This window comes from Mirounga angustirostris, unplaced genomic scaffold (assembly GCF_029215605.1).
Source record: "Mirounga angustirostris isolate CCGP_5_RB_7025 unplaced genomic scaffold, mMirAng1.0.hap1 SCAF_4, whole genome shotgun sequence".
NCBI lineage: Eukaryota > Metazoa > Chordata > Mammalia > Carnivora > Phocidae > Mirounga > Mirounga angustirostris.
The window spans coordinates 180,561,402-180,574,556 of NW_026991712.1; the positions used below are offsets into that span (position 1 = coordinate 180,561,402).

At 45.0% G+C, this 13,155-nt stretch overlaps 1 protein-coding gene across 2 annotated transcripts in view; it reads right to left on the minus strand.

Moving 5' to 3' along the window:
* Window positions 1-13,155, minus strand: part of PDPN (podoplanin) — a 30,227-nt gene that overhangs the window by 9,791 nt on the left and 7,281 nt on the right. For both annotated transcript variants that reach the window (XM_045898660.3, XM_045898661.3), the window contains exon 2: window positions 1,142-1,272. In XM_045898660.3, the coding sequence (XP_045754616.1) occupies window positions 1,142-1,272 (131 nt within the window). The remainder of the gene's footprint in view (window positions 1-1,141; window positions 1,273-13,155) is intronic.

Sequence of the window (13,155 nt, forward strand, 5' to 3'; positions counted from 1 at the left end):
TAATATTTGCCAATCATATATCTGATAAGGGTAAGAAGAACTCCTACAACTTGACAACAAAGAATCAAATAGCTTGATTCAAAAATGGGCAAAAAGGGGGCGCCTGGATGACTCAGTTGGTTAAGCGTCTGACTCTTGATTTCAGCTCAGGTCATGATCTCTGGGTCATGAGATCCAGGCCTGCATCAGGCTCCATGCTGAGAGTGGAGCCTGCTTAAGATTCTCTCTCTCCCTCTGCCCCTCCCCCTGCTTGTATGCATGCACCACCCCCCCAAAAAATAAAACCAAAACCAAAAACCAAACAAACAAAAATGGGCAAAAGGACTTGCATAGACCTTTCCCCAAAGACGATATACAATGGTCAGTAAGCATATGAAAGATGCTCAGTATCCCTAGTCATCAGAGAAATACAAATTAAACCACAATGAGATTATCACCTCGTACCTGTTAGGATGGCTATTCTCAAAAGAACAGAAAATAACATTGGCAAGAAGGTAGAGAAACTGAAACCATTGTGCACTGTGGGATTGTAAAATGGTGCAACCACTATGGAAAACAAGATGGAGTTTCCTCAAAATAATTAAAAATAGAACTACCATATGACCCATCAATCCTAGTTCTGGGCATATACCCGATTGAAAGCAAGGTCTGGAAGCGGTATTTGCACAACCATTTTTATAGTAGCTCTATTCACAATAGCCCAGAGTTGGAAGCAACCCAAATGTCTACTGACCGATGAACAGATACACAAAATGTGGTACATTCGATGGAATAATCAGCCTTAAAAAGGAAGGACATTGGGGCGCCTGGGTGGCTCAGTCATTAAGCGTCTGCCTTCGTTCGGCTCAGGTCATGATCCCAGGGTCCTGGGATAGAGCCCCGCATCGGGCTCCCTGTTCTGCGGGAAGCCTGCTTCTCCCTCTCCCCTCCCCCTGCTTGTGTTCCCTCTCTCACTCTGTCTCTCTCTGTCAAATAAATAAATAAAATCTTAAAAAAAAAAAAAAGGAAGGACATTGTCACATGTGCTACAGCATGGATAAACCATAAGGATATTATGCTAAGTGAAATAAGACAGTCATAAAATATCCTTGCATATGATCGCATGCCTACGGAGCAAACTCCACTCTTCTGGAACACTCACCAGGGCTGTTAAGCCAGACTCATAAGGCTCTTCACTGGTGCCTGGGGTCATCACGTTATCTTCTGCACCTAGGGTCACCACGCTATCTTCTACACCTGGTGTTATGTCATCTTCTGGCCGGACTGTGCTGGCTAAAAAAGAAAGACTGGGTCAGGGCTTAAGGTAGAAATTGCGTGACCTAACTGACCGGCTACAATCAGATTATTTTCTTTACCATTTCATATAATACACACAATAGTGCATTCAGGTTAATAGAATATCATTTAAGGGTGCTGGGTGGCTCAGTTGGTTAAGCGTCTGCCTTCAGCTCAGGTCATGATCCCAGGGTCCTGGGATTGAGTCCTGCATGGGGCTCCCTGCTCAGCGGGGAGTCTGCTTCTCCCTCTGCCCCTCCCCAGCGCCCCCCCCCCCCGTGCTCGCTCTCTCACAAAAATAAATAAAATCTTAAAAAAAAAAAAAGAGTATCATTTAGAGTCATTCTAAATTAGAGTCACCTGGAAAGATTTCTAACAATTCCAATTTGCAGGCTCTATCTTAAACATACCAAATCAGAATGTCCAAAAGCGGATCCCATCTCTTAAAAATCAAGCTTGCTTTCCATTTAATTTTGAGACCGATGTCTCCTTGAATGATGAGGGCTCTGAGGTTACTGTCTGTGGGGGAGAGTCAGTAATGTACATAACGGTGCTGAGATACCCAGCAGAAATCTTAGTGCACCGAGAGCTATGCTAACGAGGGACCTCAGTGCCCCTGGCCGGGGCTTTTCTGCGTTAACAGAATGAATGACCCTGTTGTACCCATGAGAAAGGTTTCCAGAGGAGCAGGGGATGGGTGGAGTGGGATAGCAAGTTGAATTCCACACGAAGGTGGAGTGCGGGGAGCGGGACAGATGGCAACAGTGGCCTTTTCTTGAACCTCTGTCGCGATGATCCAAATGAAGCACAACCAAGCAGGGTATTAGCTCAGCAAATAACCCTTTTCACAAGTTAAAAATCTGAGTCATTGGTCATGGGCTCCCTCCCCATACTGAGTGGCTCTGGAAACTATGGCTAAACACAGTTGCAAACTAAGCAAGCATACACATCCCAGGAGCAAGAGGGAGGGGGTGCTTGGAGACTTCGTTGTGTAATTAAAGAGTAGATGTTTGTATCCAGGCAGTGCTCAAGTCAGCAATCCAGTCCTTGCCTTAAGATACCTTATTTCTCCCTATGCTTAGAAAGCCCAGCCAAAGGAACAGCTAATAAATATTTGATCATAACTTCTTTGCTGATGTATGGAGGGAGAAAGTCTCAAGAATAAATTCACTGGTTCTGTGAGCCTTCTCTTTGCATCTGGAGTCCTAATCCAGTGCTGCCGATCAATGGCTTTGGATGAGCTCCCTAAGCACATGCATTTATTTTTTTCATCTGGGGGGGGGGGGCGGGGAATGGCTTTCACCAGTTAGCAATAACTGAATACCTCAGTGCATGCAAATAGTTTGCCTCCCCTCCTGGCGGCTCGCTGGGGTGTGGGTGGGCAGCGATGGGCTCCTATCAGGATTTATGACTGTGGTGTTAGGCAAATGTTGAATGTATTTATTAAGCTCAAGGGGGAAATATCCCTTTGTCAGGCAAGTAGTCCTTATTAAACACACACACACACACACACACACAAAACCTACATCCCATTTTCTTTTCTTTCCCTCCTGGTTTGAACAGTTAACAAATCATCAATTTTAGCAATCTTTTCTGGAGGCTGCTCAGCAAAACCATTTATTATATGGCATCCTCCAACTTTACAAAACAAAACACCCTTGCTTTTAAAAAGAAAAAATCAAGTGCTGAATGAAGTTGGTTCGAATTCTTTCATAGAAAGTTCAGCTCATTGAAAGCGTAACTTGATAAAAATTCCTTCTTGTACTTGGCCCACAGACCCAAGTACTAAAATCACCCTGAATAGACAAAGGGTGTTTTATGAATGACATTCATGATTAAGATGCATAGCTTTTGTCTCACTGCCCTGGTATTCTTTTCGCTCCATGGGAAAGTCGATCTCTAACAAGAGATCTTCAATTGTCCCTCTTATTATTTTGGTTGAAGGTTTTCCTGGGTGAAGAGTTCCTACCAGCCCAGCCACCTGAGTCTCCAGCCAGCAATTAACGCCCTTTTCCCTTGACCGGTGAAATTCAAATCCTGTATGGATGCCTCCATCTTCCGATTCTTTTTTCCTCCGAAGACACGTGTGTGCACAGGCAAAAGCACACAGCTGTTTTTATAAGCACAGCGATGAACCTGCAATAACAGTGTCCTTGTGCCCCAAGTACCCTCATGCTCACGGGAACACCTTTTCCTGTCTCACCCAGCCTCACCCAGCGGTGGGGTGTGGCGGGGCCGGGCTGGGGGTGGGGGGTGGTCAGAACCAATGGAAGTTTCCAAATACGGTAGCAACCCATCCATCTGCTTTGGAATTTGTGTTGTAGGTGTTATTCTTTCAAGAGTAGGCCAAACTTTATATTAACCATGAGAAGATGTGATAAATCAATTTCACCTTCAGGTTCTCAAGTTTAAGAACAAGCAAGAACTGAAGGGATGTTTATCGGTTTGAAAGTGCTAATTAGGAACCACTTTCCTCTTCGCATTGAAGACTGATTTCTCTAAAGAAATTATTCCAGTTTACGTATTTTTATGGGATCCCTTTCTTTTTTTTTTTTTTTTAAGATTTTATTTATTTATTCATGAGAGACAGAGAGAGAGGCAGAGGGAGAAGCAAGCTCCCAAGGAGCAGAGAGCCTGATGCGGGACTCGATCCCAGGACCCTGGGATCATGACCTGAGCCGAAGGCAGACGCTTAACCATCTGAGCCACCCAGGCGCCCTATGGGATCCCTTTCTTTTAAAATATTTTAGAATTTAGAACTGTTACTGTAATAGTAATAGTCCCAAGATCTTGATAAAAGTGTATTAAATAAGTGTTTGCAATCATCTGGTTTTATTTACATTCCTGATAAATGGTGATGAGTTGTTCCATTTATTTTTTGCCCATTAAAAATGTCTTCTTCTTCTGTGACCATTTTTCTCTTATGGTATTCATCTTTTTTATTGTTTTGTATGTGTTCTTTATACCTTAGGAATACATTCTTCGTAAGAGCTGCCGCCAACACTTTTTTTTTTTTTTGATGAGCTGGCATTTGCATCTTTTTTTTTTAAGATTTTTTAAAATTTATTTATTTGAGACAGAGAGAATGAGAGAGAGAGAGAGCACATGAGAGGGGGGAGGGTCAGAGGCAGAAGCAGGCTCCCTGCCGAGCAGGGAGCCCGATGCGGGACTCGATCCCGGGACTCCAGGATCATGACCTGAGCTGAAGGCAGTTGCTTAACCAACTGAGCCACCCAGGTGCCTTGCATCTTTCTTTTGGAAGTCCTGAGCTCATTTGCTAATCAAACATTAAGCTTGTTTTTCCCTTTGATATCATACCTACAGACCCTTCCTCAAGCTTATGTGAATATTCACCTAGATTGTCCTTATGGTTTTGTTCCCAACTGATTATTTCTATTTGTCTTGTGTTTCTTCTGAAGTGTGATGCAAAATGGGGATATAATTTGATTTCCCCCCAAAAGATTGACCAGTTGGTCCCAATAAACCCTCTTCCCCCCACTGCTTCAAAACTAGCTCTCGGGCGCCTGGGTGGCTCAGATGGTTGAGCGTCTGCCTTCGGCTCAGGTCATGATCCCAGGGTCCTGGGATCGAGTCCCACACCAGGCTCCCTGCTCAGCGGGGAGCCTGCCTCTCTCTCTCTGTCTCTTATGAATAAATAAATAAAATCTAAAAATAAAATAAAATATGATACATGTAGGGTGCCCGGGTGGCTCAGATGGTTAAGCGTCTGCCTTCGGCTCAGGTCATGATCCCAGGGTCCTGGGATCGAGTCCCGCGTCGGGCTCTCTGCTCCTTGGGAGCCTGCTTCTCCCTCTGCCTCTCTCTCTCTGTCTCTCATGAATAAATAAATAAAATCTTTAAAAACAAAAAAAAAACTAGCTCTCATTGAGACAAATGTCTTCTTTCAAATACCATGTCGCAGTCATGGGAGTAAACTTTCAGCACAAGGCCCAGGTCAGATGGCTTGGCACTGTCTTCTGCCCTCCCTTCCATTCCAGAACCCACTCCTAAGTCTGTGCTCTCCTCACCACCCCCTCCGCCTTCCTCTTCAAGTCCACTATCCACTGCTGAGTGAATTCAGTACTACGGGTGGAGGGGTGTAGAGAGTGAGGAGGAAGAGTAGGCTACTTGAACAGAAGTGCACTGAGGTCCTTCCAAGTTGTAGCTTCTACTTAACGTGGGAGGCCCAGCTTTATAACAACACCCACCCACCCCCCCACCACCACATAGGGTTTATTTGTTTATTACCTTTTGACTGACTTCATTCCAAAATGGCCCCATGGGTGGGTTACACTGGCATCACTGTCCCCTTTATCAGATTAGGAAAGTGAGGCCGACAAAGATCTCTCCTTGACCAAATTCTAATTGGGCTTCTCTGTCCATCCTTGCAAGGGTCTAGTTTCAGCAAGAACCCTGCTAAGTCCGTTGAGAGAGAATGCTCCTGCCTGACCAAGTTCCCCATCCCCCACCTTTGATGTCCAAGTGGTAGGCCTGCCTTTAGCAAGAATCCTGTTGAGCCAGTTTAGCAAGAACCACCCCCTACCCTTGATGTGTTCTCTCCATACTTTTCCATTCCCAACCCCCCATACTCTGCTCCTTGGTTATAAACCCCCAGCTATCTTTGCTGTATTTAGAATTGAACCCCTATCTCTCTCCCCTATTGCAGTAGTCTCGAATAAATTCTTCCAACTGTCTTAACAAGTGTCAGAATAATTGTCTAACATTGGAAATTAAATGATTTGCCTAGTTCACCTGGTCGGTGGACGGACACAAAGCGAAGTGTTTTAATAGCTCATCCGTGTACTCAGCAACACAACAAAAGACATCTTTGTGCTACCATGGGCCAGAAAGCCCCCTGGCCCCTCCCTGGGTTCTGACATCCTTCCTCTTCATCCACACGCCCCCATCCTTTCATAAATTATAATCCTGGTTGTCAGAAGCAACCACTTCCTCTTGCATCATATATCCTTTTATGAAATCCCATCTGATTAGAATCTTCCATTATTTAGGAACCAGAATGTCAGTTTCCTCAAATGAGTCCCTTCTAGGACTAAGCTTTCTGAAGTGGTAGATTATAGGAGGCAGGTGTGACCTGCTTTACAACAGTGTAAGAGCTCTACTTGCTCTGAAAATTAAGGCAGAAGCAATGGTCAAGACTGGAACCTTCCCAAGGCCCACCTCTATATCCCCAAATATTCCCTGTTCACCTACTAAGTGCTGGGCTCCATTCTGGGTACTAGAGATGGAGGATTGAACAAAGTGAGATCTCTCATGATTTTGGGTACTGTTGTGGGGGCGGGGAGGGGACTCACAACAAGCAAACAAGGAAAATCTCAAGATAGCACTCTTTCACCCCCTTAGATCTGTCCTCAAAGGGCACTTTCTTGGGGAGGCCTTCCCCCACCCTCCCCACACCCTCACACACATGCTCAACCACTCATCAAGCTGGATCTTCACTACCTGGCTGTCCCACGAGAACATAAACTCAGTAAAGGCTGTCCACCTCAATGCCCCCCCCGGCCTAGAATACCGGGCACATAAGAGACACTCAGTAAGTATCTGTTGAATGAGCAAGTGAACTCCAGATGGGAAGAGATGGTCTAACCTGGAAGCCCAGAATGAGTTTGGGGCAGTGCACACTCAAGAAACAGAGAGTGGTCAGTGGGGCTGGATGGAAGAAACGAATAGAGGAGGCGTGGAGGGCCAGTCTGGTGGGGTTCTCCTTTCAACCGGACTGCAAAGGGAAGGCAGGAGATGACATCACCTGAGTCGGAGTGCCATGTGAATGGGGTGTGTGTATCGGGGATGGTGCAGGGATCCGAAGGAAGCAGGGAGACCCCTCGGGCTATCCCGCTGTCCTGGCAGGAATGGCTGATGCTTGCACCAGGACAGTGAGGTGGCAAGGGAAAAAGCCCAGACAGGTAATGGCCGGGACGTGTCTAGAGTCCTCACCCACCAACAGTCAGAAATCAATACCAAACCTTGGAGCCAAGAATTCATTTTCCCACCTGTTACAGCTCCGTGGAGAAACAACATTCAGAGTGAATGGATGTACTGAGTATATGACCCTGAGTCCTTTACTGGACTTCCCCCTTGTTTTATCAAGAGAGTCACAAAAGTCCTCTCCCTAAGTTTAAGAGCCTCTGCTGTTTCCATGTCCACGCGAGGGAGAAGCTCCCTGCAGTCCTCTTTCTGCTGACTTAAAGCCTCAAAAATCAGACAGCCGGAGAAGCAGTTTCCATAGCGTTTTATCTTAAAAGAGGAACGTTGATTTTTTTTTATGTTTTACTTTTAGATATTCATTTCTAAATTAACTGTAGTTTTTCAGGTAATACACTTTTAACTATACTTTTATTTTTTTAGCTATACTTTAACATTCTTTAAAATTTAAAATCAATTAACATATAGTGTATTATTAGTTTCAGGGGTAGAGTTTAGTGGTTCATCAGTTGCATGTAACACCCCATGCTCCTGACATCGCGTGCCCTCCTTACTGCCCATCCCCCAGTTACCCCCTCCCCTCCAGCAACCCTCAGTTTGTTTCCTATAGAGTTAAGAGTCTCTTAGGGTTTGCCTCCCTCTCTGCTTTCATCTTATGAAAGTTGATTTTAAAAATAAAGAAGTCACAAGCTGAGCTATCCTCGGGGTTTTCAAAGAAAACCTGCAGCGTCAGCCAACAGATTGAGGCAATCTTTCGTGTTGCCTGAGGTTTCCTAGCATCTTGAGCTGCCCCAGCATCTCACTGCACAAATAAGCTTTGAAGATGAATGACTACGTGGCTGTGGAATGGGTTTTGCGGCCGTTGAGAAAGAGAATGCTCTTTTTTTTTCTTACGACATCCTAGGAAGTTCTGGTTTTCCCCGTAGGAGTAACTGTCGGATAATTAATAAATAATGAATCCTAGCATTTCCACCCCCCCTCGCTTCCCAATTACATTTGGGATGAAGCAATGTTTTTGGAGAGAGGTCAAAACATCTATTTGGAAAACATAAGCAAAAATACCTGTTTTTATTCCTTTGCCCAAACACAGGCTTGTGCCTATCACCCCATGTCTCAATACTGCACTCAGAAGCCTGAAAATAAACACACCTAGAGCTGTGGAAAGGTGCCAACCTCCAACATTACCTAGCGCCCTGCAGACCACCCATGTTGATACTCAGATCTTCGTAGGGTCCTTCATCTCAATTCAAATGGCCCAAATTTAGCTGTTTGATACGCTCCCTTAGTTACCACCAAGTAGCTTCTGCAACCAGAAGAAAGGTGTTAGGACTTTGCTTTTATTTACCACCTCTTTCGAATCAATCCTCTCGTCCTATAGGCTGGCCCATCCTCTGACCTTGTGAAGGAGCCTTTCCTTGGAATATTGAAAATCACTTGCTGACCCAGAGCTGTATGCTGGCCTTCAACTCCTGGCAGATGCTGGGCTGGGGTCAGTATAATCACTGATGTGGCCAGTGGATTCCTCTCAATTCCCACCCTTTCTGTGGCTCCTGGTAAATTGCTTACCGGATCAAAAGTGTGGCCATGGAAAATTGAGGCGGCTCCTTGAAGGCTTGGCCCAACCACTCAGTATCCCACAGTATCCATAATTTTCCTCCAGGATGCACAGTGCTACCCCCCCACACCCCCAAAGCCCACACTGCCCCATATTCCCAGTGTTTGGCACCACGGTAAGTATTCAGCAGATCGTTTTTTTGAACAACTGACTAAAAGAACACACCGACGCCCAAGTAGGACATTTCTTTTGAATTAACCCTTATGTTACGATATTCTTGCTACTGTCTACTGGGCTTCACTCAAGAGTTGTTAAATAGCCTCCCCTGAACATGGCTGAGAATAGGACAATCCACCTCTGAGGATGAGCTCTGTGGCTTTGCTGTCCAATGTGTTGTGAGCAGAAGCCTATCCACTCGCTGTGTCCCATCCTGGCAGCCCCTGCAGGCCCAACCAATACCGAGCTGTGATCACCCACTGTCAGCACCAGGGACATGTGCCTCTCTCGTGAAATTCAAGAGAGACGTGTCAAGGCTGAGATCAGACAAGCGTCACCAGTTCCTCTGGAGAAATCAGAAGAATCTTAATGCTACACATTAAGATGTGGAGCAGTGTTCCCTGACTTCAGAGAGGGGACATTATGCACAATGTCCCAAAGAGGTAGCATTCTGAAGGTCTCTGCAGCTGAACACGAGCAGTCAAGAAAGGAGAGGGGCCCGTGTGGCTGGGGACTCAGCTTTCATGTCCCTAGCAAGACCTCCCAGCAAGTCACTGGCAGGTGGAGGGACCAGGACATGCAGTCCTTTAAACATGACACCAGACTTCCCAGCCACCTGCATTCTTTCTTCCCTGATGGGGGAGAAGCAGCAGAGGCCCACTGTGTGCCCTTCACAAATCTTCAAGGTTATTCTCCATGACCATCCAACAAGTAGGTATTTTATTTTATTTTAAAGTCCAGTATAATTAATATACAGTGTCATATTAGCTTTAGGTATACAATATAGTGATTCATAATTCTACACGTTGGTCACATTAGTGCTTATTACAATAGGGACACCCTTAATCCCCTTCACCTATTTCCCCCATCCCCCCCACACCCACCTTCCCTCTGGCAACCGCCAGTTTGTTCTCTATAGTTAGGAGTCTGTTTTTTGGTTTGTCTCTTTTTTCCTTAGTTTTGTTTCTTAAATTCCACATAGGAGTGAAATCATATAGTATTTGTCTTTCTCTGACTTATTTTACTTAGCATTATACTCTCTAGCTCCATGTGGTTGCAAAGGGCAAGGTTTCGTTCTTTTTATGGCTGAGTAATATTCCGTTGTCCATATCTACCACATCTTCTCTATCCATTCATCTATGGATGGACACTTGGGTTGCATCCGTATCTTGGCTATTGTAAATAATGCTGCAGTAAACAGCATATATCTTTTCAAATCAGCGTTTTCATTTTCTTTGGATAAACACCCAGTTGTGGAATTCCTGGATCATATGGTAGTTCTTTTTTTTTTTTTTTTTGAGCGAGAGAGAATGCAAGCAGGGAGGGGGAGGGGCATAGAGAGAGGGAGAGAGAGAATCCCAAGCAGCTTCCATGCCTAACATAGAGCCCCACTTGGGGCTTGATCTCAGGACTCTGAGATCAGCTTCCATGTCCTTAGCAAAACCTCCCAGCAAGTCACCGGCAGGTGACCTGAGCAGAAATCAAGAGTCAGACGCTTAACCAACTGAGCTACCTAGCTGCCCCTGTAGTTCTACTTCTAATTTTTTGAGGAACCTCCGCACTGTTTTCCACAGTGGCTGCACCAGTTTGCTTTTCTAAGGAGGTAGGTATTATAATAATGGCTGCTACTTTGAATTTATTGGAGAATGTCCAAAACATGGTGCCAGGTACCCTCTCCTGATCTTTACAAACGCCTTACAAACTAATGTCATTCTCATTTTGAAGCTGGGGATGGTGAGGCTGAGTGTAAACCGCCCATGTAGCTAGCAAGTGGTGACGCAGGAATTACACATCGGGTCTGTTAGATGCCAAACCCCGCTCGAACCACCGTGTCACACGGGCTTCATATATACTGGTCATTTCTCTGCAGCTCCCCTCATGTTCCCTCGACTCCATGTGGCAAGGGCTGGGGTGTCACCAAAGCTGCTCTGTGGGCTTCCAGATGCCAAGGGCACCTGCAGTTTCATCCTTCCAACTTCACTGTCCATCTAAACCCTACCTACTCATCTACCTGGCCCAAGTGAGATGCTTCTTCCCCCAGAGCCTTCCCAGGGTGCCAAGAGAAAGTAATTCCTCTAAACTAGAACAAGGCTTGATAACACCAACACTGACTACTTTTTCTCTGCTAGCATCTAGAAGCTTCCTGGGAGTAGCATCCCATTCCACTGTAAGTTTATGGCCCAGCCGCTGGCATGGCCTCTGAAAGCTGAATGAATGAGTACATGAATATTCACACTTTTCAGCCTTCACAGATCAACTTACCTGCTCACCCCCAAACACGACTGGGGCTCGGAACTTCTCAAGTGTTAAAACTAGAGGCTGTTGATTACAACTTCAACCGAGATTACTCAACCTGGGGAGAGGTTTTCTCTGTTGACCAAGAGCAGAATGTTCTCAGTAAAAGAGGAAATGAGTTCAGCTTTGGAAACTGGAATCAACACCTCTGTTATAACTTCTCTGGAACAGGCTGGGTCCAGTGGCCCGTTGGAAAGGCCACTTCATAGATAGGACTGCTTAGTACCTGAAAAATCAAATGACTAAAACCTGTTTTAGAAGTCCTGCCCCAGAACTGAGCATCTCAACAGGGTGGCAGAGTGGGAAAACACTCACCATCTGCTCGGAAACTGAGCTTCTGATTCACTCAGGGCTGTCAGCTGAGCAGGCCCTGATTTTGCAAGAGTGAAAAGAGAAGCCCCTTTGGCTCTGACCTCACCATCCACCCATGTAGCTCACAGACAGCCCAGCTGTGCACCAAGGAGGATGAGGCCTTAGAGGAATGTGCAGAATGTGGCTGTGTTTCCATTAGCTGCCCTTGGCCTTGATCCTGAGCCTGGTTGGGGAGTTTGAAGTGTGCTTTGGTAGATTTTTAAAAAGAATTGTTCTTAGCTAGGGGGAATCTCTTCTGACCCTTCTTGCCATCTTTCTCCCCTTGTTCCGATGAATGGGGAGGAGTTCAGGCAGCAAACTGTGTCTCTAGGGTGTACCTCTGATGTCATTTTGATTATCTTTCCAGGTACCCATCAAATACATCCAATTGGATGTCCTATTATTACCTCCAAGTCCCTGTGTCTAAAACAGAGTGCACAAACTTGAACTCCTCCTTATAACATTGGTTCCAAACCTATCATCCCTCCAACCTGATTTTTAAAATTCTGTCACCTGCCTCTTTGTCATTTCTGCCCAGAGACTTGGATCACTGTGTTTCCTCCCTCTTCCTCCTGACACATGTCTACAAGGTACCAATCATATGTTCTTTTAAGTGCTGAGTAAGACATGGGTCCTGCTCTCTAACGGGCAAGAGAATGTATACAAATAACTAAAATACAGTGATAAGAACAGTCAAAGTAATCTTGAAAAAGAACAAAGTAGGAGGACTTAAACTTCCCAACTTCAAAACTTACTACAAAACTACAGTAATCAAGACTATGTGGCATTGGCATAGGGATAGATGTATAGAAAAATGGAATAGAATTGAGGTCCAGAAATAAGCCCATCCATTTATTGGCAAGTGATTTTTGACAAAGGTGCCAAGATAACTTGATGGGAAAGAATTACCTTTTCAACTAATGATTCTGGGACATCCAGAGAGCCCCATGCAACAGAATGGAATGGGTCCTCTACTTCATATCACATATAAGAAATAACCCCAAATGAGTCAAAGACCTAAATGTAAGATCTAAAACTACAGAACTGTTTGGGGCTCCTGGGTAGCTCAGTTGGTTAAGTGTCTGCCTTCAGCTCGGGTCATGATCCCAGGGTCCTGGGATCGAGCCCTGTGTCAGGCTCCCTGCTCAGGAGGAAGCCTGCTTCTCCCTCTTCCTCTGCCACTCCCCCTGCTTGTGCTCTCTCTCTCTCTGTCAAATAAATAAATAAAATCTTTAAAAAAAATAATAAAACTACGCAACTGTTGGAAGTAAACACAAGAGTAAACCTTTGTGACCTTGGCTGAGGCAATGGGTTCTTAGATATGACACCAACAATACAGGCAATAAAAGAAAAAAATAGATATATGGGACTTCAAAAATTTTTAAATTTGTGCTTCAGTGGACACCATCAAGAAATTGAATGGGAAGGATATTTGCAATTCCTATGTCTAACAAAGGTTTGGTATCCAGAATATATAAAGAATTCAACAACAAAAAGACAAAACAATTTTAAAATGGGAAAAT